The sequence below is a fragment of the Lepisma saccharinum genome, chromosome 23, assembly GCF_977018435.1.
Source record: "Lepisma saccharinum chromosome 23, izLepSacc3.1, whole genome shotgun sequence".
Classification (NCBI taxonomy): Eukaryota; Metazoa; Arthropoda; class Insecta; order Zygentoma; family Lepismatidae; genus Lepisma; species Lepisma saccharinum.
In genome coordinates, this window is record NC_139251.1 from 46,853,392 (window position 1) to 46,879,617 (window position 26,226).

Sequence of the window (26,226 nt, forward strand, 5' to 3'; positions counted from 1 at the left end):
TCAGATCGTCTCAGTTTATGGTTTTCGCGATCGGAGTTAGATAAAATCGTCGAGATTTTAGATATCCCACCGGGAATCGAACCAGGGACCAGGACAACTCAATCTCTGAAAAAATCACGCCCCTTTGCTCGGTAACGCAAATCATTTCACGCAACAAGTAACCATGTTACTACTCCTGTGTGACTGTAGGCCCGTACTGGATTTCTAGCAAAATCGCGCTACTTTCAGTTAAACGTTTCTCGCACAATAAATACAGACGTTATTGCTCTTATGGCAGTGGGTGACCACTCTTATCTATGCGTAACTTGATTTTTGTAAAATTATTTTAGCATTGCATTTCTCATTTTTGGCTAATTGCGATGACGAGAATGAGTAATTGTATGGTGAAATTAATGAAGAGACACTCGGAAAGAACAACCATGCCAACACCAGGATTCAAACCCAGGTCCCCTAGCACCCTAGTTCACTGTACTAACAACTCAGTCACGGAGGTTGACTATCTCTGCATATATTGCGCCACTTCGATTGGTATTTTCGTGCAAGCTCCCGTGCAGCTTCCGGTGACGATAGGTGCGCACTTTATCTTCGCTAGAACTGCACCACATTATTCGGTAACAAAGGGAAAAAAGTTTGTTGCATGACAAATGCCGATCTTATGACTCCCATGTGATGGTACATTCACATCGCGTCAGTTCATTCGATAACGCAAAACACTTAACGCACGACAAACAGTGGTGTGCCAAAGAGGGAGTTGATGGATTTCGTAACCCCCACGTTTGGCCCAATATTAAAGAAAAAAAAAAAAGAACGTCGAAAGCAGGATAAAATACTAAAAATAAGTATACGGAAGCCCTGCTTTTGATAAATCTTCAACAGACTTAGGCAGCAAGTGACAAGAGACTCATGCCACTTGAGATTGAGCCAATCAACAACACTGTTTCACACCATAGTAGTATGATAGCCTGCACAGGCCTGAACTGGTTGGTAATATCCTCATGTGACAAGGGTCCTTTTAGTCTAAAGCAAAACAAACCAAGGAGACACCATGCACCACATTGAGGAAATGGTTCAGTCCGAGAAACACATGGAACTTGTCGTGTCACTTCAGTTTGAAATGTAGCATTTATTTATGAAGGTTTGTTTCTAAGAGACATGTGTCACCTGTCGCTTGAGTCTGAAATGCAACTAAATGAGTGTTTGCCATTTTCTGAATAGATTCAGTGTTAGACTTGAGAATATGTAACATATTTCCAATAATATTGTCTTCAATAAGGCACAAGCAGATGCTGATCACAAAACTTAATTTACAGTTTTTTCTTTCTTTCTTTGTATTCTCTCACCATTCAAAAGGGTGTACCTCCGATCTAACATTTTTTCTACCGCTCTCCTCAGTTTTTATTTACAATAAATTTGTCCCCCGTAATATTAGTAATGTTACCAATAAACCAACACACACATATGTCTATATTGGCCGATTAATTTACACTATCCAGATAATCTAAATAATCCATTCTTTTATAAACATTTATCTCCATAATATTATTTCTATATCAATGCTCTCAGCAATTATTATCAACTTCAATAAATATTAACTTCCTTCATTTAATTTCATTTGTTTAAAATTTTTGGTGAAGAAAAATTCTTCAAAGTTCAAAGAATATGCAATTTTTTTTTATCTTAGATATAGTCTCTTCACATTTAACTTTGCCAAAAACGATTAACAAATTACAACCACACCTTGAATTTATAGGTAGTGCAGATTATCCAGATATCATAATAATCTGGATTTTGTGACAAATATATACTTTTCTCATTTGGTAGCTTCAGAAATGGGTTAATAATCCTGTGTAAGTTGTACATTACCTTATCCAGTAGAGCTTTAACTTCTGCTTCTCGTCTTTGTGTCTTGGTTTGGAATGGATTAATCTCCAGGGCATCAAAATTGGGCTCACCAGCACCTGGGAAAGAAGTTCAGAAATTCAGAATAAATTTGAATGCATTTCTCTGCAGACTTTTCTTGCAATTTTTTTTCCCCTCATGCAAGAAATTGGAATTTTATTTTTCTGCAAGTAAATGCATACTTCCCACTGTCCAAAAGCTTCTAAAGTGAACAATTTTTTTTGCTTCTGTTCTAGGTATGAGACACTTCCCTGATTATGTTCCCATAATTTAAATTTTCGTAGATTATACACTGCATCTGTCCTGCACCGTAGCCATTCAGTCTAAGGCATCATGCTTTGGGCTCTGGCTATGGGACGCACGCAGGTTCCGAGTCTCCTGGGGAAAGCATAACTACTTTACTCCTGAGATTTAGGCCTGTGTATGGGACCGGTAGTCACTCACCATCTTGAAGAAATTGGGGAGCTACAAATGAGTAGCATAACGCAGTCATGGAAACCTATAACAACAATTGGAAGTTCGTCATGCTGATCACATGTCACCCCATAACTGATTGGATGATCTCCCACCTCAGCAGGTTATCTTCATGGTTCCAATAAATTAACATAACATAACCCATGGCTCTACAGCCCTGGAAGGGCCTTGGCCTATATCCCAACTGCCAGTCTCCTCCCACACTCCTACCTAGAGGTGTGGCGATTGTCAACCAGTAATGAAGTGATGTGGGGTCAGCACGTCGGACCCTCAGCAGTTATAGATTTCGCAGACAAGGTTACGCTACTCACTCGTAGCTCCCCAATTCCCTCACGTACACAGGCCGAAAACCCAGAGATTGAAGTCAGGTGGACTCACACCCATGCTGTCCCGCAGTAGGAGTCCAAAACACAGCATCTTAGACTGCACGGCCAAGGAGGAGGCCCCAAAAAAATTGACACACTATAAAATTTTCACCCGATTTGAGCTTTTCACCATAGTTTCCTCAATGAATTTATTATTTTATTTCTGCTGCCATTTTTGGCTAATCCCAAAGATAAGGATGGTTGGGGATAACATGAGATGGATGAAGGTACAAACACATGTGTATGACTCAACAGAGGATTATAGTGGCTGCAGTTCCAGGTGTCGAAGCCTCATTAGTGTCTGCATGATGCAGTGCAGGGTGTACTACATGAAAGTGAGGACGACATTTTGGTGTCTGCAGAATGGGTCACTCCTTAAAAACATCCCATCATATACACTACATAAGTCATGTTTTTCACATACCTGGGATTAAAAGACTTGTAAATCCTTGATCACTCGAAACTCCTAAAACATCTTCAAATGGACAGAACTCCAACTGCCTCACAAACTTATGCATTCTATGTCTCAAGTACGGCTTTTCAACAGTTTGTTTGCAACAATCTTTGTACACCTGGAAAAGTAGAAAAATAATGCATTTCTGGAATGTAACTAATTCATTGCATTTCATACAAGTAAATAGAGAATACTTGAAGAGGAAAGCAACAAGTATGTTCATGGTGTGGATGGTGAAATACCACAACCCATGATAATGAAAGAAGTGCTCCTTAAAAGTTAATCACACAACAACAAAAACATTAATGTGAAAATACAGATTTTAATGTAGACTAAAACTACTGAACAAATGTCAAATCAAAGTCCTTGTATTAATAATTACCGTGGAACCTTGATTTTACATTTTTCAGAGGACCAACATGGAATAGCATAAAATGTGGGGAAATTTTGTTCAATTGGGACCATGAAAAATTGTGCTATTATTGGCATAGAAAGATTTTGATTTTCTAGATATCTCATAACTTTATTCTCAGCTGGTAGTAATGGTGAAAAATAAGTATCCAGCACTATCCTGACTAAACTAAAACATTTTTGCTTTGATCAATCATGCAGCCATTTTAATCTACCAGGTGTTTCTCTCACTCTCGGCCCCTGATTTTACCTTATAAATTTCAAAGTAACGGACGCAACTTCAGTGAAATTTGCCATGGTACATGAGAAGCATGGTTACAAGTGTGGTGGCGTGACTCGTGTGGCACCTGTCCCTGCGCGAATTGAAGGCTGATTTCAAATATGCCGATGCTGATGGCAACCACTTCAACACTCTAAACGAGGTCATTGTGTTTCTCGTACAGCAAGGCATGTCCACATCAAATTTCACTGAATTACGTTCATTAGTTCGAAAGTTGTGAGAAAACATCAGGGACTGAGAATGAGTGGCTGGATGAAACAAATGGCTGGGATCTTTTTTGTGTAAACCTGTTACATATAATAATGAAAAAAGTGATTGTAGAAACATTCAGTTGTATTTGTATTTTTGCAACTTATTTCTGCCACGTGACTATGAGGATGAGTATGATTACATGAAACTGATAAATAACACTAACGACCAAGGTGGGACTTGAACCAAGAACTTTGTTGGCAATTACTTCCGTGAAATTTAGAAATTTCATACTTCCGCATTGCACAATTTAATGGTCAAATCCTATTAATTTTGAAGATCCATTGTCTTCACTGATTTAACCATTAAATTGTGCAATGCGGAAGTGCAAAACTTCTAAATTTCACAAAAGTAATTTTAAACTGCGTTTACAGCATCCAACATGAATTTGTTGGCAAGTTTGAAAGTTGACCACTTAAAGAATTTAGGCACAGATTTTGCTAGTAAAATTCATTCTCAATATTCTGCAGAAGATTGCTAGACTGAAAGTGTCCCAGATTCCTTATCACCAGAAAATATATATAGTCTCTCCTAAAATTTTCATTATCAGTTCACCTCTACTTCACCTAACACCTCCAATTCATGTAACAGTGTTGTATTTTTTATGTATATTAAAAATTAAATACACAGTTCAGTCATTTTATTCATAGTATAAAAAACTATGGTAGTATAGAAATATAAACCAAAGTACTGAGTTACCTCTACAACATTTTCCATTCCTGTAGCTAAAAGACCTTTCTGGCTGAAAGCAAGGTTGGAAACAGCAGAACGAAGCTTATAATCTTGCAAGCATTCAAAGTTACGGACATCCCATATTTTCACACTTCGATCCATGGAGGATGTTGCCATATACCTGCAATGATTGCATGCAACATTATTGAAAATTGTTGTCGACAAATTGTAAAACATGAGAGAAGACATATTTATTAAAAATTACAGGTTTACAGCGTAGAGTTAGAGCTTAATGGAAGCTCGTGGTTCTGTTCAGTAAATAAAAGAAAAATTCCACATCATATGCCACGAAAGCAAGACGACCCCATACTTCTGAGCATGAAATTGTGGCAAAAAAACCTCGTCTTGGATTCAGAAATATACGGTATATTATCTGGTGCTGTTCTCTGGATGAAAAATGGAAAATTAATAGGGGCTGTTAATTTTTCCTTGAATATGAATAACTGGATGTGGATCAATTACATGTTCATGTTTCAGAAGCCAGAAAAAAATGTAAAATGAAAGAAAAAATATAAAATTTTGGAAACAAATATAACATTTTGGGTCTGGAAAAAGAAGATGTAAAATCTGATTAAAATAATTTGGAATGAATTTCTTGCAGAGATTACCTTGTACTCATTAGGAGCGACATGGGACAATTGTTTCAGCTGAGCCGATACCGATACTCTCACAGATTCCTACCAATGCATGAAAATTGCAGTAATTAAAAGTTGTTCAGACCCAAAGGGCAGATTAATATTAGCGTGTACGTATTCCACTCTAAATTACAAGCATCAATTTACCAGGATCTTTGCTTTAAAATATTTGAGAATTGCATCATAATATTAAATTACATGTTACGTTATCACAAAATTCAGCTTTTTTCACGGAAAACTGGTGCAAAATAAGAAGAAACTTCCAGGATAATTAGACTCCCCGAAAGTGTCTCGTGGCATTTTTGGGCCATCCATGAAACCGGAAAAGTATTGGCAGGTATCGGAAAATAAATTTCAACTGATATTTTCCAATACCGGTCAATACTGATACATCGTAGAGTTAAAAACACTAAAAAACACACAAACAGCACGATAAAAAACACTTTAGCAGTTCTGCTGAGCTTTCGGTCCCATCTTGTGATCATCATCAGGGCTGGTCGAGGGGCAACGCAGTGAGTAGCGGAACTTCAACCGTGTCCCTTCTGTCGCCCCTCAACCAGCCCTGATGATGATCCCGAGATGGGACCAAAAGCTCAGCAGAACTGCTAAAGTGTTTTCTATCATACTGTTTGTGTGTTTTTTAGTGTTTTTTTTAACAAATATGTTGCCGGTACGTGACGTAAGAAGTTTCCTACTGTCATACATCGTAGAGTGTTCACAAGCAGACAAGAGCCCTTGCTGGTTCTGAGTAGCATGCCATGGGCAAGTACCTCTCACATGGACATTGAGATTTTGTAATAGAAACAATAGAAACAGAGTGGATATTCTTCAATAACCTGAGATCAGCAACAAGACTTAGACCTCACACAACATCGTATCAATCCCTAAGATTATATGTTTATTTTATAAAAGCCTCTCCGAATGCTTCACGTTGACCAGGGCATTCACTTGTTTTTCTCAGTTGTCTCAGCCTCTGAGGCATGTAAACAATGCACAGTGTTGTGCTATGCAAACCTCCTGAGCTATTCAGGAAACAGGTAGTTTCCTCTGCCTGTGGAGTCAGCAGTTTGCATAGTGGCAATTAAAAACACGATTCGGCATGGAGGAAGAGCTCCATGGCCTAGTGATATAGAGGTGAGACAAGCTGAGAGGTGACTGACTTTGGATTGGAATTGAGAAGGGAGTAGAGGTTAGGAGAGCAGTGGAGCAGAAGTGAGACGACACTCTGGTCAACCGATAGAGAAGCAAACAGAGGACTTAGTATATTTCTATTCATCGTAATTATCTTCATACATCAGATAGACAGGTAAATATCCTAACACCCAGCCATGATTCAGGTTCAAAGGTTCAGAAAACCCAACGAGTGACCATTTATGGTCTTTTCTAGTTGATTAATTCCTAAGTCTTATTTGTACCTTTCGTATTGCCAAGCGTTAACTCGTCATGCCAATGACGAGTGCTCTCATCAGAGGATGAATAATGAATAGCTTACATCACCCATTGATTAATTGGTTAACATTCTAGGTAAGATCCCACGAACTTCACAGTTCGTTACGACATTGTAACATGTATTCTGATCAATGAAGATATTCTGAGCACATGTGACATCTGATAAGGTCCCCTTACCCTGCCAGGTCACACCATACTGGATTTATTGCTGATTTGAGCAATAATTTACTCCAATGGCATTCAACGAGTCCAGAGTGGAAGAGTTCATAAAAAATTACACTTACACTCCATTTGGATCCACTGCCAATGATTGTACAGCATGTTGGTGACAGAGTATTTTCGCCACAGGACTTCTCATATTTGGGCTCCACATTGTTACAGTACCTGTAATATACAATTTTACTTCAGAATAAAAAAAATACTACATATCTCTAAGGTACACATTACAATCACTACTCAACACATATATTTACCTTACAGTGTGGATTTTTGGACATTTTCTTGTTTGAGCAACAAATGAAAGAAATGAAATAATTCCTGAAGTTTTCTGGCCATAAATGACTAAGTCCCACTTTAGACGGAAGCATTTCCACATTTTTGCTAGCACAAATGCTATGGAAATGCTTCCAAAAATCTTATAGCAGATAGTACTTTACACGAAAGCATTTCATGTAACATTTCGATTAGCTTTTGTGATTACAATGTATAATATATACAGCACAAAAGGCACGTTGAGTTACACCATCTATGGGGAGTGCATAGCATTTACAATTGAAACCAAAATATTCTTCCATGCGTGTGTACTGTAAACATTATAAAGTATGTATTTAAGCAGTGCCATTGCATTGTACCTAAAACCTTTTTATACGAGGGCTGCTGGAAAAGTTTCTGCAATCAATATGAAAAAGACACATGAAATTCTGGGAATGGCTTTATTGTTTTTCAAAGTATTCACCTTAAGATCAATACACTTTTGCATACGCTCAAACCAATTTTGAAAGAATTTTTTTCACTCTGAAGATGATACCTCAGAAACCGCTGCTCAGAATGGGTCAACAGCTGCTTCAGGCAACAACACAAATCGCTCACCCCGCATCTTATTTTTCATGTGTGGGAACAAAAAGAAGTCATTAGGTGATAAATCAGGTGAGTACGGACAATGAGTCATTAATTTGAAATTTTTACTGGACACAAAATCAACAGTTTGGTGTGCTGAGTGGGAACTGGCGTTGTCGTGGTGAAGAATAATGTGACGATTTGGGTTTGTTTTACGCAATTCATTGGTGGCCTCTGGCAAACAAATTGTTGTATACCACTCAGCATTTATAGTCCTTCGATCTTTTAAAGCTATTGTTGCCACATGTCCGGTGTAACCAAAAAAACAAGCAATCATTTGCTTAGCAGGACTCCTCGAACGAATAACTTTTGTTGGTTTCGGTTCACTTTCAAACACCAAAACAGTGGATTGCTGTTTAGTTTCGGGTTCGTATGAATAGATCCAAGTATCGTCCCCTGTAACAATTTAGTACACCAAATTTGACTTGCCTCTGTTGAATTTTTTGAGCATTTCTTTACAACAATTTACACAAGCCTGTTTTTGAGCTTCGGTCAAGTTGTGTGGGATCCAACGGCTTGAAAGTTTCCGTACGTTCAGAGGACCATGCAAAATCTTATGTATTGCTTTCATGTCAATGTTCAAGGATGCCTGAATCTCACGTTATATATCACATGCCGATCTCTCTCAATCACTTCATGCACAGCATCAACATTACTGGCAACAACAGATATGGATGGATGACCTCCACGAAATTCATCACTGAGAAATGTGCGACCACACTGGTATTCGGAAAACCAATTGTACACAGTCCTATTGGATGGTGCATCATCCTCAAAAGCCAAATGATGTCGCTCAATGCATTGTTTCGGTGTTAAACTACATTTGAAATCATAAAAAATAATTGCCCGAAAGTGTTAACGAGAAATTTCCATTTCTCACACGAACCTACTTCTTCAAACTGCAGTGAAAAATAAACGAATAGGCTTAAACAAACAATCAAAGATAATTTAAACATAAAAAAGGTCTATTCTTATTTTTATAATAGCGAAACACTAGCACCACTGTTGGTGGTAGTTTGCAGAAACTGTTCCAGCAACCCTCGTAGGAAACATTATTCCTCTTGGTTGAATAGCTATCATCTTTTAAAAATGTGAAGTGATACATTGTTTACATCTCACTCGACCACCATTACATCTGCACTCGTGACCTAGAGGCCACGTCTGATTGGTTATGCTACGGATTCTATCCTTGAGAAATACAATAAACTTTTTCACTTTACATGGTAGCATTTTGGACATGGCATAATGTTAAGAAAAATGCTTTCGTCTAAAGTGGACCTAAGAGATTCTCCCCTGTCAGTTAAGATATGCTCCCAAGCTTTTGAGAACTAAAGTCACTCCCATCTCCAGGTATCTCAAAAGCTTAGAAGCATATCTTGAATTGACCTATCTGATATCCTGAGAGAGTGTCTTCATGAGATGAAAGTAATGTTTAGTAAAAAGTGTTAAATTACATAGAAATTTTAATTTCAACCTGCAATTAGAATGCATAAGAACTCAATTTTTGCATAATTAAGTTCATACTACATTCATTCCTCAGACACGGGGCCTCCCAGATGGTGCAGTGGTAGTGTTGTCGCCTTGTAATCAAGGGGTCCCGGGTTCAATACCCAGTGGAGGCACAAGTGGTTCGGATCCTACTTTAAAACTGTAGGTCCAGTCCCGATTAGCCTTACTGTGCATAAAGTGGACTTAAAACACCAACTCAACTCAACATTCCTCAGACAGGGACCAATCTTGTACACATATGGAATACAAAATAACCTTAACATGTTGTTAACCTTTAGCGGGCAGACCACGTTGGGATTTCCGTTTGGCAACATATGGCCAATATATCAACTTGTACCATAAGGAAACTATTAATGCACCATTTCTTGAAAACTACACACGATATTTCAGTTCTGTCTCTTTTTGTTCATTAGTACACATATGAAGACATGACATACTCAGAATTACAAAACAATATATCCATTGTTACTATTATTAACAAGCAAAGATTGAGAGTCCTTTGTTACCCCATGTAGTAACATAATAAAGTTTTCACAGAGCAACAAAATGAGTATTTCACTAAGATATTTCACTATTTGCAGAAATATTAAACCAACAAATTATCAGAAATTTTAATGTCGGTACCAATAGAGTATCAATTCTAGTATTCTATCAGATTTCTAGTGGGATTTTTTAACATAATGAATATAATACCTTATTGTAAAGTTACTTGTTGTTGGGTCCATTCAAAGGTAAGTTTTGTGAGAAGCAATGCTCTCCCTATTCTGAAGGCTTGATGACCTGAAACTTTTAATAATTCTAGTTGTAAGATTATCTTACTATCAAAAAAGTGCAAACCTTTGGCATGTCCCATGCACAGAATAGCATTGTAAGGGTTTTGAACCATCGCAGAGGGTCTTCCCATAAGAGAATTGAACCGAGATATCATTTTTCCGATAGACACATCCACCCAGCTGAGGTAACCATCTTCATTCTACAAGAAATTAAAATCAGTTTTATTATATTTTATTTATCAACATAACAGAAACAGCAGTAAAAGCTACAGCTTTCAAACAGAAGCGACAAGTGACACATGTCACTTGGAATAGCATGACACAATGTTACTTGCATGCCATTCAAGCTGGGTCATTTTCTCATTAGCATTTATCATGTTGTCTTGGTCTGCTGATCATGAATACACAGTGAATGCTTTTTTTACAGATGGGAGGGACCCGTGTCACTTGTCACTGCAGTGTAAAACCCTCCTGTCACTTGATGCTTCATTGGTAACACTGTTACACCTCGCTTAAATGTTGAATAAAACACTAAAATCATGACGTAATGTTTCCACCCTCTAACAGGGTCTTCTTCAGACAACTGTTGGAAACATTACATTTAGAGTGTATTTTTTACAATAAATTTTGCTTTGGTCAGCATTTTAGTGCTTTATTGATGCTCCAGTCTGAAAACTGCTGTACAGAACACTATTAGCAGTTTGCATGGAATGTTTCGCTTTGAAGTAAGTAAACTCCATAAACAAACAGTACAGGAAAACCTCGTTAATACGATATTGGTTAATACGAAGTACCCTTTAATCCGAAGTTCTTCCCATTCCCCAGCCGATAAGATAGGATTTATAATGCATTTCAGTAAGGATAATTTTTAATACGAAGTTGTTTACAAGACCCTTCTGCAAAACTGGTTTCGCTTAATTCGAAGTAGACACCTGTGTAAATCGACAAGAGAAGATCGAATGTGGAAAGAGCTTGGACGTTATTTTAACTTGACCTTGACATGTTTCCTTGTCCTAAGAACTGCTGATAACTGCAATGACTCATCCAGTGGGAACGAATAAGCTTCATTGTTTTGAATCTCGCAAAGCCATATAATCCCAAGTTTTCTTCAGAACCATTAGCGTGCTGCTGTTAAAAAAAAACCGCAATGCTCAATGTAGGAATACGAGAGGAAAAGTTTTGGCGGAGCGAGTGTTTGACCTCCAGAATACTCCTGAAACCTACAATAAATTGTCGATTAATCTGAAAATACGCAAGTTTCGTAAAACTTGTTTTTAGTTCATTTTATACTGCTGAACTAAGTGGGACTAAATATACAGTTTAAAGTGGGATCCAAACCAGAGTGATTATCGAGTACGGCACTGTTTAATGTGTCCTAGGATACATATTGGGTGCAAACATCGCAAGTTGTGTGTTTACTTTTTCAGAGTTGATTACAATGCAAGTTGAGGAAGAGTTTGGACTGCTCCCTGAAAAAGGGGAGGGGGGGGGGGCAAATATGAAGTTAACTGAAGCAAAGAATACAGAATACGTGACTTTTTTTTACGATGTGTTTTAGACAGCCGAACCAGAATGAAATTTACAGGCCCGATTTTTTTGTTTTGTTTTGTGCCAGGGAAAGGTTGTGTTCTCTCCCAAGATAATCTTCTCTTACCAGTTAATCCTGTAACGGACAATGTTCTAGTACATAAAATCCAATATTCATTCTGTTCGATTATCTCCCATCTCTTGCTCGTGTGTGACTACTGTCAAGATTCACTTCTTGCAATAAACGAGATTGTTTTCTTTTCCGTAGGTCTCCGTGCAAACGGGTTTCTTATGAACTAAAATTGTAAGAATTTCGTGGAAGAGCAACAACTTTGCACAATTAAAAGAAAATACCATTTTTTATAAGACTTTTTGCCACAACATGCATCCCGTGCATAACCGGTTGTATAACTAGGCAGGATAAATGGTGTTAACCGAATCCTTGTAATCTTTGTGTCCGCGTTAAGCTCCGTGTTCTCATTTTGTGTAACATTTTTTTACACTTCCTTTAAAACGTACATTATTATTATATAGTACATATAAAGCTTATTTTCTGAGCTACCACCAAGTATAAAATATCCTTTGTGGGGCTAATTTATACTCTACTTTATTTACACCTGAAAACAGGCGCCATCTTGAAAAGTTTGGATAACTCGAAGTCATTTAATTTAAAGTTGACATTTTTTGGTCCCTTGAACTTCGTATTAACGAGGTTTTCCTGTATATGCATCCAAGTAACTTCTGGTGCCATGCAGAGAATAGATGAGAATAGATTTTATCTTTCAAAACATCAATTTTCTGTGTACTGTGTTGTGATTTGTGCACCTGCAGTCGTTCAGATAAGGACATGAACATAGTATTATACCACAGACAACTTAGGATACTTCAAAGAAAAAACTAAATATGTTGACCAAGGCAGTAATTTATTTTATTATAAAACATAAACTAAATGTAATGTTTAAGCAGATAGGAAGGGAGAAGAGAATAGTAGTGAGAAAATGGAAGGAGGCGAAGGAAATAGAGAAGAAAGGTGAAGAAGACACAATGAACTGGAATGGGGGACTGAAGTTAAACAAAGAATGGAAGAAGGTGTTAGAAAGAGTGGAAAGGACAAGAGAGAAAGAGAAGAGAAGAAGGAAGAAGAATGAAGGAAAACGAGCGTGAGATAAAAGAAGTAAATATGTTGAGCCTTTTAGGTGAAAGTACAGTTGACAAGGGAAAGCCACCTGCTACAATGTTCCAGAACAACTTTCTAATAGTCTGGAGGGGAGTAATGTTTGTGTATATATATTGTCCTATTCTTGTATCTTGTTACATTTGTACTTGGTACAGAGTCTGAAGAAGACCTTGCTAGAAGGTTAAAACGTTATGTTTAGTTTATGTTATAAAATAAATTACTGCCTTGGTCAGCATATTTAGTTTTTCATATCATGGAAACAAGGCTTAATGGTGTTATAATTCAAAGAAACATGTTAAAACAATTCTGCAATTAATATTGCTTATTACTTGTAAAGCACATGCTACAAAGTAGGTAAGGGGATATTTCCCCATATACATCGAAGGGTGCAAAATGGCCTAAAGAGCAAATGTCGAAAACTTTTAATTCATTCATTAACTCATTCACACGTTACAAAGCAGAAACGGACAATTTTCAATTGAATTTTACACAAATTACAAAATCAATTTTTAAACTTCTCAGTATCATTGGTATCCTTGTCTTACCACCATCACATGGCAGGAAATAACATGTTCTTGGCAACTACAGATGATAATTCTTTTAGTTCTGTCCTTTCTGTTCATTTATGTATACAAAGGTTTGACATACTTGAATCACAAAACAATATATCCACTTTTACTATTATTAACAAACAGAATTTAAAAAGGGAAGACCCCCAAACAAAAAAAAATTATTGAAAAAATCTCTATAACAATTAGTTCTCAAGCTACGATTTTTTGTACATCATGGCAAGTTTGAAAAGCACTTCAAAGTTTAATCCAGAGGTTAGACATGTGCATGACCCTCCATCCACTAAATATTAATTGACAGTTCGTTCCCACACTTTAAGTCTTGAAAAAGAGGGTTATCACTTGTGGTTAGAAGTCAAGGGACTATCATATTTATGTACTAAAATCAAAGTGCCCTGGATCCAGCACACAGCAGAGACGTGTAGAATGGTTTGGATATCTAGTCCCGATTAGCACAGCAGCATTAAGTGAAATCAAACTTGCACACTTTTAGACAACAAAATGGGGGGTCATTATCAACCAGGGTGGATTGATTTAAATCGCAATTTAAATCAAGATTTTAATCAGGCGATTTTTTAAAAGAAAATCACTTATTTAAATCACTATAAATTTATAATTTTTAGAATAATGTACATAAAGATTTTGTAGATATCAGAAACACTTTTGGTTAAGTAAAAGTAAAGTGCTCCCCTGTGCTTTGCACCACGCCATGAAGGTGTATAGGGGATGTGGGGTTAGGGCCAAACACTTTCTTGATCACGGCCGAAGGTGGGGGTGATGTGATCAGCACCACACCCCTGGTCACCTTTACCCTCAAGTTCCTCAAGGTACCCACTTTATACGATGCTGGGTGAGCACCCGAGCTGCTTGAATAGGTGAAAAAAAATCCCCGCCGGGATCTTACCTGGGTCTCTTGCATGTTAGTCAGATGCCTAACGACTGAGCTACCGCATGAAAGTACATTAATCTCATAATCATTTAATGGTGATTATTATGTTCTAAGATAGGAAAATAAAGGAAATAAAATATATGTAAAATGTATGTGTGAAGCTCATATGAAAGGAAATGTAAACAAAGGATTTCTCTTGATTTAAAATTCAATAATTGTATGTACAAAAATAGCTAATATTTTGTATAGAAAAATACTGTATACAAAATACTAATCATGTTCAACCATAAATAGTGTCAATATCATTAAACTGTAAATAAACATGGCAGCTGATATTTTTTCAATCATTAAAAAAATCTCCAAAATTCAGCTACAAAGAATATAAAAATATTTAAGTTAATATTTTAATTTAAAATTATACAGTAATCCAAAATGTTTTATTTTCACTGGAAGAAAAGTTACTGAAATTATTATTAGTTTCATTAACACACTCGACAAACATTTCCATAGTAGTTACAGTATCAGAAAAATGCATGTTTAAGTATATTTTTTAGATTTGCTTTAAAAAAACTGCTCAATTATTTTACAGGGCCATTTACTAGAAAAAAACATTCTATAAAAAACATATATCTATGTTCTTCTTTGTAGCTATTCAGTGGTGATTTATTCATTCTAGTTTTTGGACTTTTAACCACTGTTATTTTTTAAACTAGATTTACCTACATTTCGGAGGCTGAATCTGCCTCCGTCTTCAGGGTAGCGTGTAGTCTGTTAGATCATATAAATGGTAGCCTTGGAGGATTATTCTTGGTGGCCTAGGCTCCACCGCGTCTGTCGGTCACAAGGACCTCTATATACATAAAGTTGCCAGGTAGGATTATCAGTGGCCCAGGCTCCACTTCGTCAGATGACCACGTCAAGGTCACGATCAAGGCTTCCTGTGGCACCGTTAGGTTTCCACCTTGATCCCAGGGAACTGGACCATAGGTAAATCTCTTTTAAAAAATAACAGTGATTAAAGGTCCAAAAACTAGAAACTATGTGCATGGTGCCAAAAACCATGCTAGCAATTTTAAGTGTGTTTTTTTAAATAAAAAAATCACAAAATGTTATAACGAGCGAAGGGATTTATGTAGTAAAAAAGTGCTAAATATGTAAATACATATTTAGTTATTTTCACCAAAATATGGAGTTAAATATGGACTTAAAATTGTAAAAATCTACCTTTTTAATAAAATAAGACACTGCACTAGCTACATAAAATACAGTCTCAACATTGTAACTATTACCGTGACTGTATTGAACGAGAAACCAGAAGCGAATCCTGTACGTGTGCCACAAAATTGTTGCTGCTGTTGGGCAAGGGTTGGATTGGTGGCTGCTTGACTTGGGACTCTCTTCCAAAGTTGCCAAAATAACATTTACAACAACCAGGAGCAGATGTTTGAGCCCTCGTTCTATATTGTTGACAACAATTGTAAATAAACAAGAATTTCAAGTGTTTTACAATATCAAACACAAATGGTTGGGAGATGTAAAATTGAAAAATATATACAGTCAACTCTCGATTCTACGACCCTGGGTATAACAACCCTCTCGAAGTAACGACCCTTTTCCCGGGAACCGTGAAAAATTTAGAAAAAGATAGAAAAAATTGAAAAAAAAAGTTGAAAAATTGAAGGAAATCGGCCGAAAAATGCGTTGTTCTTTTCCCCACTCATTTCCTTCACGAGCGCTCTACCGCTCACAGTTGGGTCTGAACTAAAAATAGACACCACCACACCATGCTTGAGTGATATCCAATAGCACTTGACCTCTGCCCTCCCCTCCCTCAAGCGCACCAATGTTACCCCGCACCCGACGGCCGCTACCCAACGCGCCAGGCTTGTTTTGCCACGCTTTCTCTTGGATACGCGAGAAGAGAAGATCGAATGTGCTTGGATGTTATTTTAAATCGACCTTTTGTTTCCTTGTCCTAAGAGCTGCTGAAAACTCGCGGGGAAGGGTGGGAGCAGCCCGAAATGACTGCTGGACTTGCAGTCTTTGCCAATGTGCATGGCAGGTCAAGCTCTCTCATCGATAAATACACCACCTTGAGAGATAAGATCAAAATACAGATGTGTGGCGCCTGGAAGTCTGGCCCATCTGTCCAGTTCAGCAGGTTCCCGTGAGTGAGCAACTCTCGGCCTTGTAGCCGACAACTTCCGGTAACCGCTTTCATTCAAAACGTGTTCTTTGTTCCCTGCAACACTTCATAAAAAAGCGAAACTGTTAGAGATAATCAAAACCACATAGGTGAACTAAAGATAGTCAACCCGCTTAATGCGTTGTCATCCAGGTTTCCACAAAAGTTTACTTCGATCTTACGTGCATCATAACTCCCGTTTCCCACTTCATATGTTTTCCTAATTGTGTCGATGTCGTAATATCTGCTAAAAAAGTGTTCCGTTGGCTTACTGACTTCTCCCTCTTTTCCTGTCAGGAAACGTGGGATGGGGTTTGCGATGCAGATTGTTTCAGCTACGATTTTCTTGCTGATGCGGGCTGATTACAGGCGAGGGTGGAAAAGGACCCACCCCTCTTCCTTTCCTTTGACGTCTAAAATGGGGCAACCAGTTCTGGATATATTCTTGAAAACGAACAAAAACCATAGAACAAGTAAAAAAAAGGTGACCCTCTACCCTTTCCCCAGCTCATTCTTCGCCACTGGTGTGCACGGCAATGTTGATAATTGCAGAATTCAGTTGTTTTTTTAAATTTATTTATTATATATTTTTTAATGCTGTTGTCTGCATAGGAAATATTGACCGTATTATTGTCTGTTGCTTGGTTAAACGGTAAAACATAAAGCAAGGGTCATTTCTTTCTTCTTTACACTGCTGTTAAAAGTTCCGTCTTCGACAGTTGCGTTATCTTTAAAATGCTGGGACTTTTCTCTTCCGCCACCTGTTGCTCGAACTTCTCTTTGTTTTTACGATGCAGCTGGCGCCAGTGTTTTGTCTAGCGTCTGCTAAGCTCTTGCTTGCAGATAACAGCGATGACTCATCCAGCGCGAAGAAAAAGTTATTGTTTTGAATCTCGCAAAGCTGTTTTGATTTGACGATAACGAAAATCGATCTCCAGAAAGCAAAACAAGAGTTAAAATAACTTCATGTTCTGTGCTTTCTGATAAGCACAACTGTAAATTTAATTTACCTTTCTTCAGAACCATTCATGTGGAGGAAAAAAAAAAGTGTGTACAATGTAGGAATGGTCGCTGAGACTGATTAAAAAGACATTATTCAAGGGGAAAACGTTTGGAGGGGTGCGTGTTTGACATCGAGAATACTCCTAAATCCAACATTAAATCGTCGATTAACGTGAGAGTAAATAACGATCTACCATTTTGATATGTGAAAATGCGCAGTTTCATAAAGCTTGTTTTCGGTTCATTTTATGCTGATGGGCTAATTGGGACTAAATATACAGTTTAAAGTGAAATTCAATTCCAAACCCAAATGATTATCAACTGCCACGTTGTTTAATGACCTGTCCTACAATACGCTTTGGGTGAAAATAGATCGCAAGTTGCGCGTTTCCTTTTTCACGCTGGATTACAATGCAAGTCAAGGAAGGAGTTTGGACTGCTCCCTTGAATGGGGAAGGAGGGTTGAATGAAGTAGGTTGAAGCAAAGAAAAGTGACTTTTTTTTACGATATATTTTACACAGCCGAACCAGAATGAAAATTACAGCCCTGCCTTTATTTTTTTTGTCTGGTACCTAGAGAGGTTGTGTTGTTTCTCCCGAGAGATCTAATCTTACCAGTTAATCTTGTAACAGACAATGAATGCTCCAGTAAACCCATATAAAATCCAACATTCATTCTGCCCGATTATCTCCCGACTTTTGCTGGCACCAGTCTGACTGGTGTCAAGATTCCTCGAGTTTCGCTTGCAATAAGCAAGAGATTGTTTTCCTTTCCATAGGTCTCAGTGGAAACGGGTTTCTCATTAACTAGAATTGTAAGAATTTCCTGGAAAAGCAACGACTGTGCACAATTGAAACAAAGTAACATTATTTTAAATTCTCTTTTGTGAAAACTTTTTCATGTTCTATTTTCCTTCTCACAACACGCATCCGGTGCATAACAGGTTGTATAACTACCAGGATAAATGGTGTTACCATCTCCTAGGCATCTTTGTGTCCGTTTGAGCTCCCTTTAAGCTGAAAATTGGTGCAAATTCCTATAACGACCCCTTCGAAATAACGACCCTTTTCCCGGGAACTGTGAAAGGTCATTGAATCGAGAGTTGACTGTATATATATATTGTTCGGATGACAGAATACTTGTATATAAAAGGTCGTAAACTTTCGTTTGTTTAACATCACTTTGGACTTTGTCAATTGTTTGCAAGAAATTCACCCAACTCTTTCGGTCACATAGGGACATGAAGTTATTGCGTGAATATGGATATGTTGAGAAGTGTTCTGAAATATGGAAATAATGTGTAAAAATAACTGAAATACGTAAAATATGAACCAAAACCTAATACGTATATGTACAAATATGGAAAATAAAAACTGCATTTTTTGAGTCTACATGCCATACTGCGCAAAGATAATATGAAATATAACTGATTCCAGCTTCGTACATAAATATGTATTTACATATAAATCTGTTCCCTGGTTATAACTGTATCTTTGACCAATCTGAAAATAAATATCTGATGAAGGGAGTTCTGAAGGGTTCTCATGAAATGTTACATCAAAAAGTGTGTTTAAATGCTTGTAACAACTACAAGAGGAATAATTATACAATGCAAGCAGGAAGGTTCAAATAAGAGCTTACCACAGTGGCCAGGAGAAAATGGTATGGCAAAAATTCCATCCTTGTTACACGGTTCAGCTTCTTCAGACAGTGGAGTTCTATCCCCTGGTTGTCATAGATATGAACCCACTCCTTCTGGGCTACAGCAAACATGGTTTCAATATGCAACCATCTGTAATAAAACAACACATGTAAAATGACATACAAATATGCCTATATTGACCAATACCAAATAATCTGTTCCATTTCTAATTCAGATACTACCATTTATGAGATATTGTGGTAAAAAAAAAGCAACATTTCTAAATTTGCAAATCGCTTAACATATTGAAGTGTGACTCAATTTATGACTTGAGGATCATGGAGTCACAAGGGATGTAACTAATTATGCGATGCGAGAGGTTTCATTTTATAATGTGGATTTGACTTATTTGTCAAGGAGAACAAAGAGGATGACGGAGCTGATTTCTCTCCACACTTACCTAGATCCGACCAAGATGTGAATCCATGAAAAGTCCTTGGTTCAAGGTGCAACTAACTTACTGAGGTGTCTCGCACCTTAAGTTATATACGCACCCTCAAACTCTCACTATCCCGCGCTCACTGTATACGATGATTTCTTAATACCAACTGAGAGTGAGTTTTACCATGCAGGATGTTCCATGACAGGACAAAGCCTCTATCCTGTACGGAAAATCTCCACAGGAAACGATGCTGGAATTACATACACAGCGGTATGCAGCTTGAAGCTATTCTCTGTGGAATGCGACATTGTCAATGTGTGCTCGGATCGTTGGTTAGAAGTGGAGAGATGGAAAAGCATAACTTTTACAGATTCGGCTCTGCATCTCTCTTCAATATATTGAATTGGTACTTACCATTATTATTATATGAGCTATACCCAAAAAGTAAGCTGACATCCACGATGGCACAGTGGTAGCATCATTGCCTTGTAATCAAGAGGTCTCACGTTCGATACCAGGTGGAGGCACATAGTGGTTTGGATCCCACATTAAACTGTAGGTCCAGTCCCAATTAGTCTTACTGTGCATAAAGTGGACTTAAAACACCAAATCAACCAACCAGAAAGAAAGTTCCATTAAAAAAAATTCTTAAATGTGACACTCCCATTGTTTCACAATAAGCAAAATATTTTAAAAAGTCGAGAGGAACTCCCATTTTACATTAGGCAGTTTTACATTTTCCCACATTATACATCCAATATTTATGGTCACAATAGAACAAAATGCTATAAAATATTACATTTTTCCGCATTTTTAGTTTTCTCAGCTTGGTCCCCCTTAAAAACGAATAATCGAGGTTTCACTGAACTTACCAAAATAATGTTTCATTCATGTTTTCAGGCTTTCAAGGAATGGTTGGTCCATATATTGACTGCATGTATTGTGCTATGAACTGGAAGTCGATATATTGACCACCACCATGCGGCAGCAATTCGCTTCATTTCTCCAAAACCACACATGATATTTCAGTTTCTCTTTTTTTGTTCATTTCTATACATGTGACATACTCGAACCAAAAAACATTATGGTTATTATTTCTATTTTTAATATATGCTTTTTGTAAAAGTAGTTTCTTTCAGAAGAAAAATATGTTACTGAAAACATGGCATAGGATACGGTTTGTACTTTTCAACCGGTGTTTCTTGCTGATAATGATTGAGTTGGTGTTTTTAAGTCCACTTTATGCACAGCAAGGGTAATTGGGACTGGACCTACAGCTTAAAGTGGGATCCGAACCACTATGTGCCTCCACCAGGTTTCGAACCCAGGATCCCTTGATTACTAGGCGACAACGGTACCACTGCGCTATCGGGGAGGCCCTTTCTTGCTGATATGTTTTACTTATAACTGCAATAATGATGAAAATGTACACTTGTGTTCACATAAAGTGGCACATATTTCGACTGTTCAACCTTATAAATTGTGCCACTTTATGTGAACAGAGTGTACATATTAGGATATTTGACCATATTGATCTGCAGAATAAAAATATTTTTTTTTGACAAAAATATAATTTTCATCATCTTTTTTCTGTGGGGGAAGGGAAAATGTATAAATTTCACATCCCTTGAAGAGCTCGTCATTGGAAACAAAAATTAAACAGATTTCACATTTGTACAGAAAATAGTTATCTTGCTACTATGTCTTGTTGTGCAGAAGTGTAAATTTGTAAGATGTGCACCTGTAAGCCTCTGTGAGGAAGGAGATGCTACCATCTGCCAATGGTTGGTCACAAGGTAAAAAACTTAAAAGGATAAAATATGAGGATGGGACGATGACAGCAGACTAAGGAGTGCTCTGTCACACAAGCCTTTGGGAGTTTTTTTCATCCATATTCTGCATATTTCACACATCTAGTAGAAAACCTTTTTGTGTGTAATTTCCTACCTCCGTTTATATCCAATCAGAACTTACTTCTGGATACACTTTGTAATTATTATAATCAGATGAACAGACAGACCTTGTCTTTAAAACTAAATTTGATAATCGTAAGTTTGTGTAATACTTCACTACTTTAAAATGAGTTCAATGTGTCATAGTAGGCACACACATATATATAGACATACCTTACATCATGAACGGACTCCATCACATTTATTTCGCACATAAGATTCTTGGTTACCCAGTCCATTGCAGCAACATGGCCCCTTCTACCTCCTAAGAGCAAGAACCTCCCATTCCTAGTGTAATTCATTCTGTAATGTTCAATTTAAGATCAATCATACTTCACTTCAACAAACAGTACGGTAGTAAGGCACAACAACTAACTGTATTAAGCTCATACAAAATAAAATAACAATACTTGACCAACTGAATTTAGATTTCTCTCAGGCCTTTAAAAAACAAATTATTTCTTCATACATGTGTATTCCATACTTTCCACCTTCAATTTTTCCAACATTGGTTTCATTAGAAGAATATGAGCAATAAGTGATGTCTAATCAAGGAAAAGATTATTACAGCATCATCTAAAATAAAGTGACAATCAGTGCTTCTTTCAGAAAATTTCCTTCGGGGGGGCATTGTGAATCTCATCTGGGTCAATCCATATGAAGTCATACAACATGGTTGCATGACAATTTTTAAAAAAGTTTATTTTTTGTGTGGTGTGAGCCTCATATGTTGACAGTTCAGAACCACTGTTATTTTATTTTTACTATCACCAATTTGAAGATGGCAGGCTGTTCATGCTCGTTAGGAAAACCCAAGCTGAACACGATTCCGATGACCTCCATCAGTTGCAGTTCGCGCCCTCTCATTCCATTTTCTCACATAGCTGAGATTTCTTCAGCTGGGGGTTTCTTTAAGAGCATGATAAACTCAAGATCGCACAGTACTGATGTCTACGCATTCATCCCCATAAAATGCCCTCAGTCTCAGATGAATGTCAATTTGTAACACATTTTCTGCGGTTAGAAACTCGATCACAGCATGCTACTTCAGGCGCTCCACTGACATTGCATAGTTACATGCTGCCATTTTCCTCGCTATAGTTCAGCACCCCCTGGCGATAGAAGTTTGAAACCTTCAATGGTGAAGTGGCAAAGTCTTATAAGTGCAATGTATGGTTACTCAAAATCCAAAATGCGTTTACAAGGTAACAAAGAAAATAAAAACATAGGAAGCTTTACTTTTCAGCATGCCCTCGTATATATACTTTATTGCAGAGCCATTTCAGGATTGTAATGTTGTTCATTGACATTCCAAATTACAGTTTGCAGAATTTTAACACAAAATGTTAATAAGAAATGAAATTAGGCATACCATATTTAATGCAAAATATTGAATTTTTCACGAGTTTTGTATATCTTAAACCAATTGAATCTCAAACTCAAAATTTTTACTGAAGTTACTTATCATGGAGTACTGTATTGTGTACAAATTTCAGATTTTTAAATAACTGCCCACCATAGATATCTAACCCTGAACTTGGAATTTTTTAACACAAAGTACATGTTTATGACCCTGTAGAAAAAAAAATATTAAAGTCTCAAGCTTCAAATAATTTTGTCATACTCTATTGGTACACAGGTACTCGCACAAAAAAATTCAAGTGTCAAACAAACTGCCTCCCCCCCCCCAAAAAAAAATGTCCGAAAATGTCATTTTGAGCGATTAAAATACACAACTTTGACCTTAAAATTTATTATGAAGGAATAATATACACAGAAATATAATTGTAGCCTATAATGTACTTAACATCACAGATTTTGTCGTAGGAATTACCAGAGCTGAGATAAAAATGTTGCCGCTGATGCTTACGAATGGAGAAAATGATGCGCGCCATGATAAAAAAAATGCCTGCCATCTTCAAATTGGTGATAGTAAAAATAAAATAACAGTGGTTCTGAACTGTCAACATATGAGGCTCACACCACACAAATAATGAACTTTTTAAAAAATGGTCAAGCAACCATGTTGTATGACTTCATATGGATTGACCCATCTGCGAAATACAACATCAGTAACAAAAATAAAGTAGAATGCGGTGACCTAAATATACTTAGTAATTCAATGTGGAAAGACATAGATTTTTCTTTTTATATGTCTCTATTTCATTTTATTAGCCTGTTGTCTAACATTTACAAATATTATCTTGTGCAATTAGCATTACAATAGTAAATTACAAAACATCACCTACTTTTACATATTATCATCCAGAACAAATTCCACAATGGTGAACCAGGAAAAATATTACAATTATTAAACTCAATAGAACACATCATGCAAAGCTTAACATGGCATGAAAATTTTACAGCAATCTTATCCTGCAAGCTTTCTTCGTGGCACAGAAATCTACTGTTTTCTCCAGAAAATCATCGGTTGGAATCTTAGGTCCCTCAATGCTTATTATCATGCAATGCATTAAAGTTCCTGGTAGCATTGTACTTCTTCTTCTAGTTAGTATCCTATTCATAGCACTGAAAGACCTTTCTACGCTGGCTGTTGTTACAGGAATGGTTAGAAGGACTTCACAGAGTTTTTTCAACTCGCAATATCCCACGTCCGCTTCTAAGATTTTCAACAATGGATTGTCAGCTTCTGTATATACTCCATTATCAGGTATAGACTTAAAAAAAATTAGGACTTGAGGTCAGCAAGAACGCCTTCCACCTGGGAAAATTAGCAAAAAACCTTTTGACTTCGGTGTCTTGCAAGTCTACTACTGACTGAGAGGTTTCAAATTGACATGCGAATCTGATGGTATCAATAGGTTGATCGTTGAACCTGTTTCCCATTTCTTCAAATTACACTTTCCACGTATTTCTTCATCCTACAGAAAGTTCTGACTTCAATACATTCTGGAAACTTGATAACTGGGTCATTGATTATTGCCTGAATATCGTGCAAAATATTTTCTTTTTTATGCTACTTGCTAAACAGCTTGTAAATATCTTTCAAAACATGAAAAAATATTCTTTACCTTTTGGTTTTTATTCCTGCAGGAATCCGCTGCAAGGGACAAAATGTGCACTCTACAGTGCATATATATATATAATCTCTTTGTGAGCCTTTTCCGAAAGCTTCTTTCTCACACCTCCAACATTCCCAGCCATATTTGAGGCACCATCATAGCCGAAAGCAACAATATCATTGTATGTTAAATCAAAAGCAGCAAGCTCTTCGTCAATAGTATTTGCAATAGTTTCTGCCCTTCCATTATGAATTTTGACTATTGACAAAAACTTTTCCACGGGGACCTTATCCTCAACAACTCTGAACATTATACTTAACTCTGTTTCATTTCTACTGCACATTCGAGGTGGGAGAGAGGAGATAAGGCTAGTGCGGTTGCCAGTTTTATTCTGCTTCTTCTGTAAGATTGGGCAGGTGTGGGCGTTGTTATATACAGAGAGAAATATAAAGGCAAAAATATTCACCACACAAAGTAATGCGGTCTGATGCGAGGGAAACAACGATAGCAGAAAGGTTTTATACTTTGGTTTTGTTGTACAATTTCATCTGGGCGGTGGCAGATTCCCTCTGGGGGTACTCTGCACCCCCGGAAAGGTGCCTGAAAGGGTATGAGGTTAGGGCCCCACACATTTTTGATCACGGTCGAAGGTGGAGATGATGTGATCAGCACCATGTCCCTGGCTGTCTTTACCCCCGGGAGTTTCCTCCAGGTAGCCACTTTGTACGATGCTGGGTCGCCTGCCGGGGATCAAACCTGGGTCTCTCGCATGGTAGTCAGGTATCCTAACAACTGAACTACTGCGACTGAGGAGTACTTGTCAGTACTGTCTACTATCTTTTCACATAGCCAATATTTTTTAAGGATACCTTACATATAAACCTACTCCTAATAGACTAATTAATAATGCCAAATGAAGAACTGAAATGTCACCCATCGACACAAATCTCAACGACATTTTGTATACTTGTAGCTTTGACCTATATAGTTTTCCAATCACAGGAGGTCTTTCAGGTTTTCTTTACAAGAGGTTGTTCCAAATCATTGGCCCACCCTGTATACAAATGCATATTGTAAGTATATGTTGTAGCACGAAAATCATGCCACACTCCATTGACAGTTATAATAAATTAAGAAAAGTCTTGGTAATGTGTAATACCAGCGTTTTAAATTTAAATCTCCATTGGCGTGTTTCAAAAATAAGCATAAACTGTTTCTTATAATACACTCTTCAGAAAAAGTTTGGAACATTGTTTCATTAGGCAATAGGTGATTGACACAGCCTTGAAATGCAACAACACATGGCATCCGCCTGCTGGAGGTTCTCGTGTTTTCGCCCACAAATGCCACCGTGCCTATTAACCATTGCCCAATATAACAACATTCCAAACATTTTTGTGAGGAGCATATGTTAGAACATACTTACAGGTAGTGAAACGCAAACACAGACAAGTTCAAAGAACCGCCTTTG

At 37.3% G+C, this 26,226-nt stretch overlaps 1 protein-coding gene across 1 annotated transcript in view; it reads right to left on the reverse strand.

Annotated features, from left to right (window-relative positions):
* LOC145977754 (WD repeat-containing protein 46) overlaps positions 1-26,226 on the reverse strand; it is a 40,448-nt gene that overhangs the window by 8,621 nt on the left and 5,601 nt on the right. Inside the window, exons 4-10 of the mRNA XM_083110018.1 lie at positions 21,907-22,035; positions 19,338-19,488; positions 10,411-10,546; positions 7,233-7,332; positions 4,832-4,985; positions 3,163-3,310; positions 1,864-1,958 (exon numbers count right to left, since the gene is read on the reverse strand). Coding sequence (XP_082966144.1) covers positions 1,864-1,958; positions 3,163-3,310; positions 4,832-4,985; positions 7,233-7,332; positions 10,411-10,546; positions 19,338-19,488; positions 21,907-22,035 — 913 coding nt within the window. The remainder of the gene's footprint in view (positions 1-1,863; positions 1,959-3,162; positions 3,311-4,831; positions 4,986-7,232; positions 7,333-10,410; positions 10,547-19,337; positions 19,489-21,906; positions 22,036-26,226) is intronic.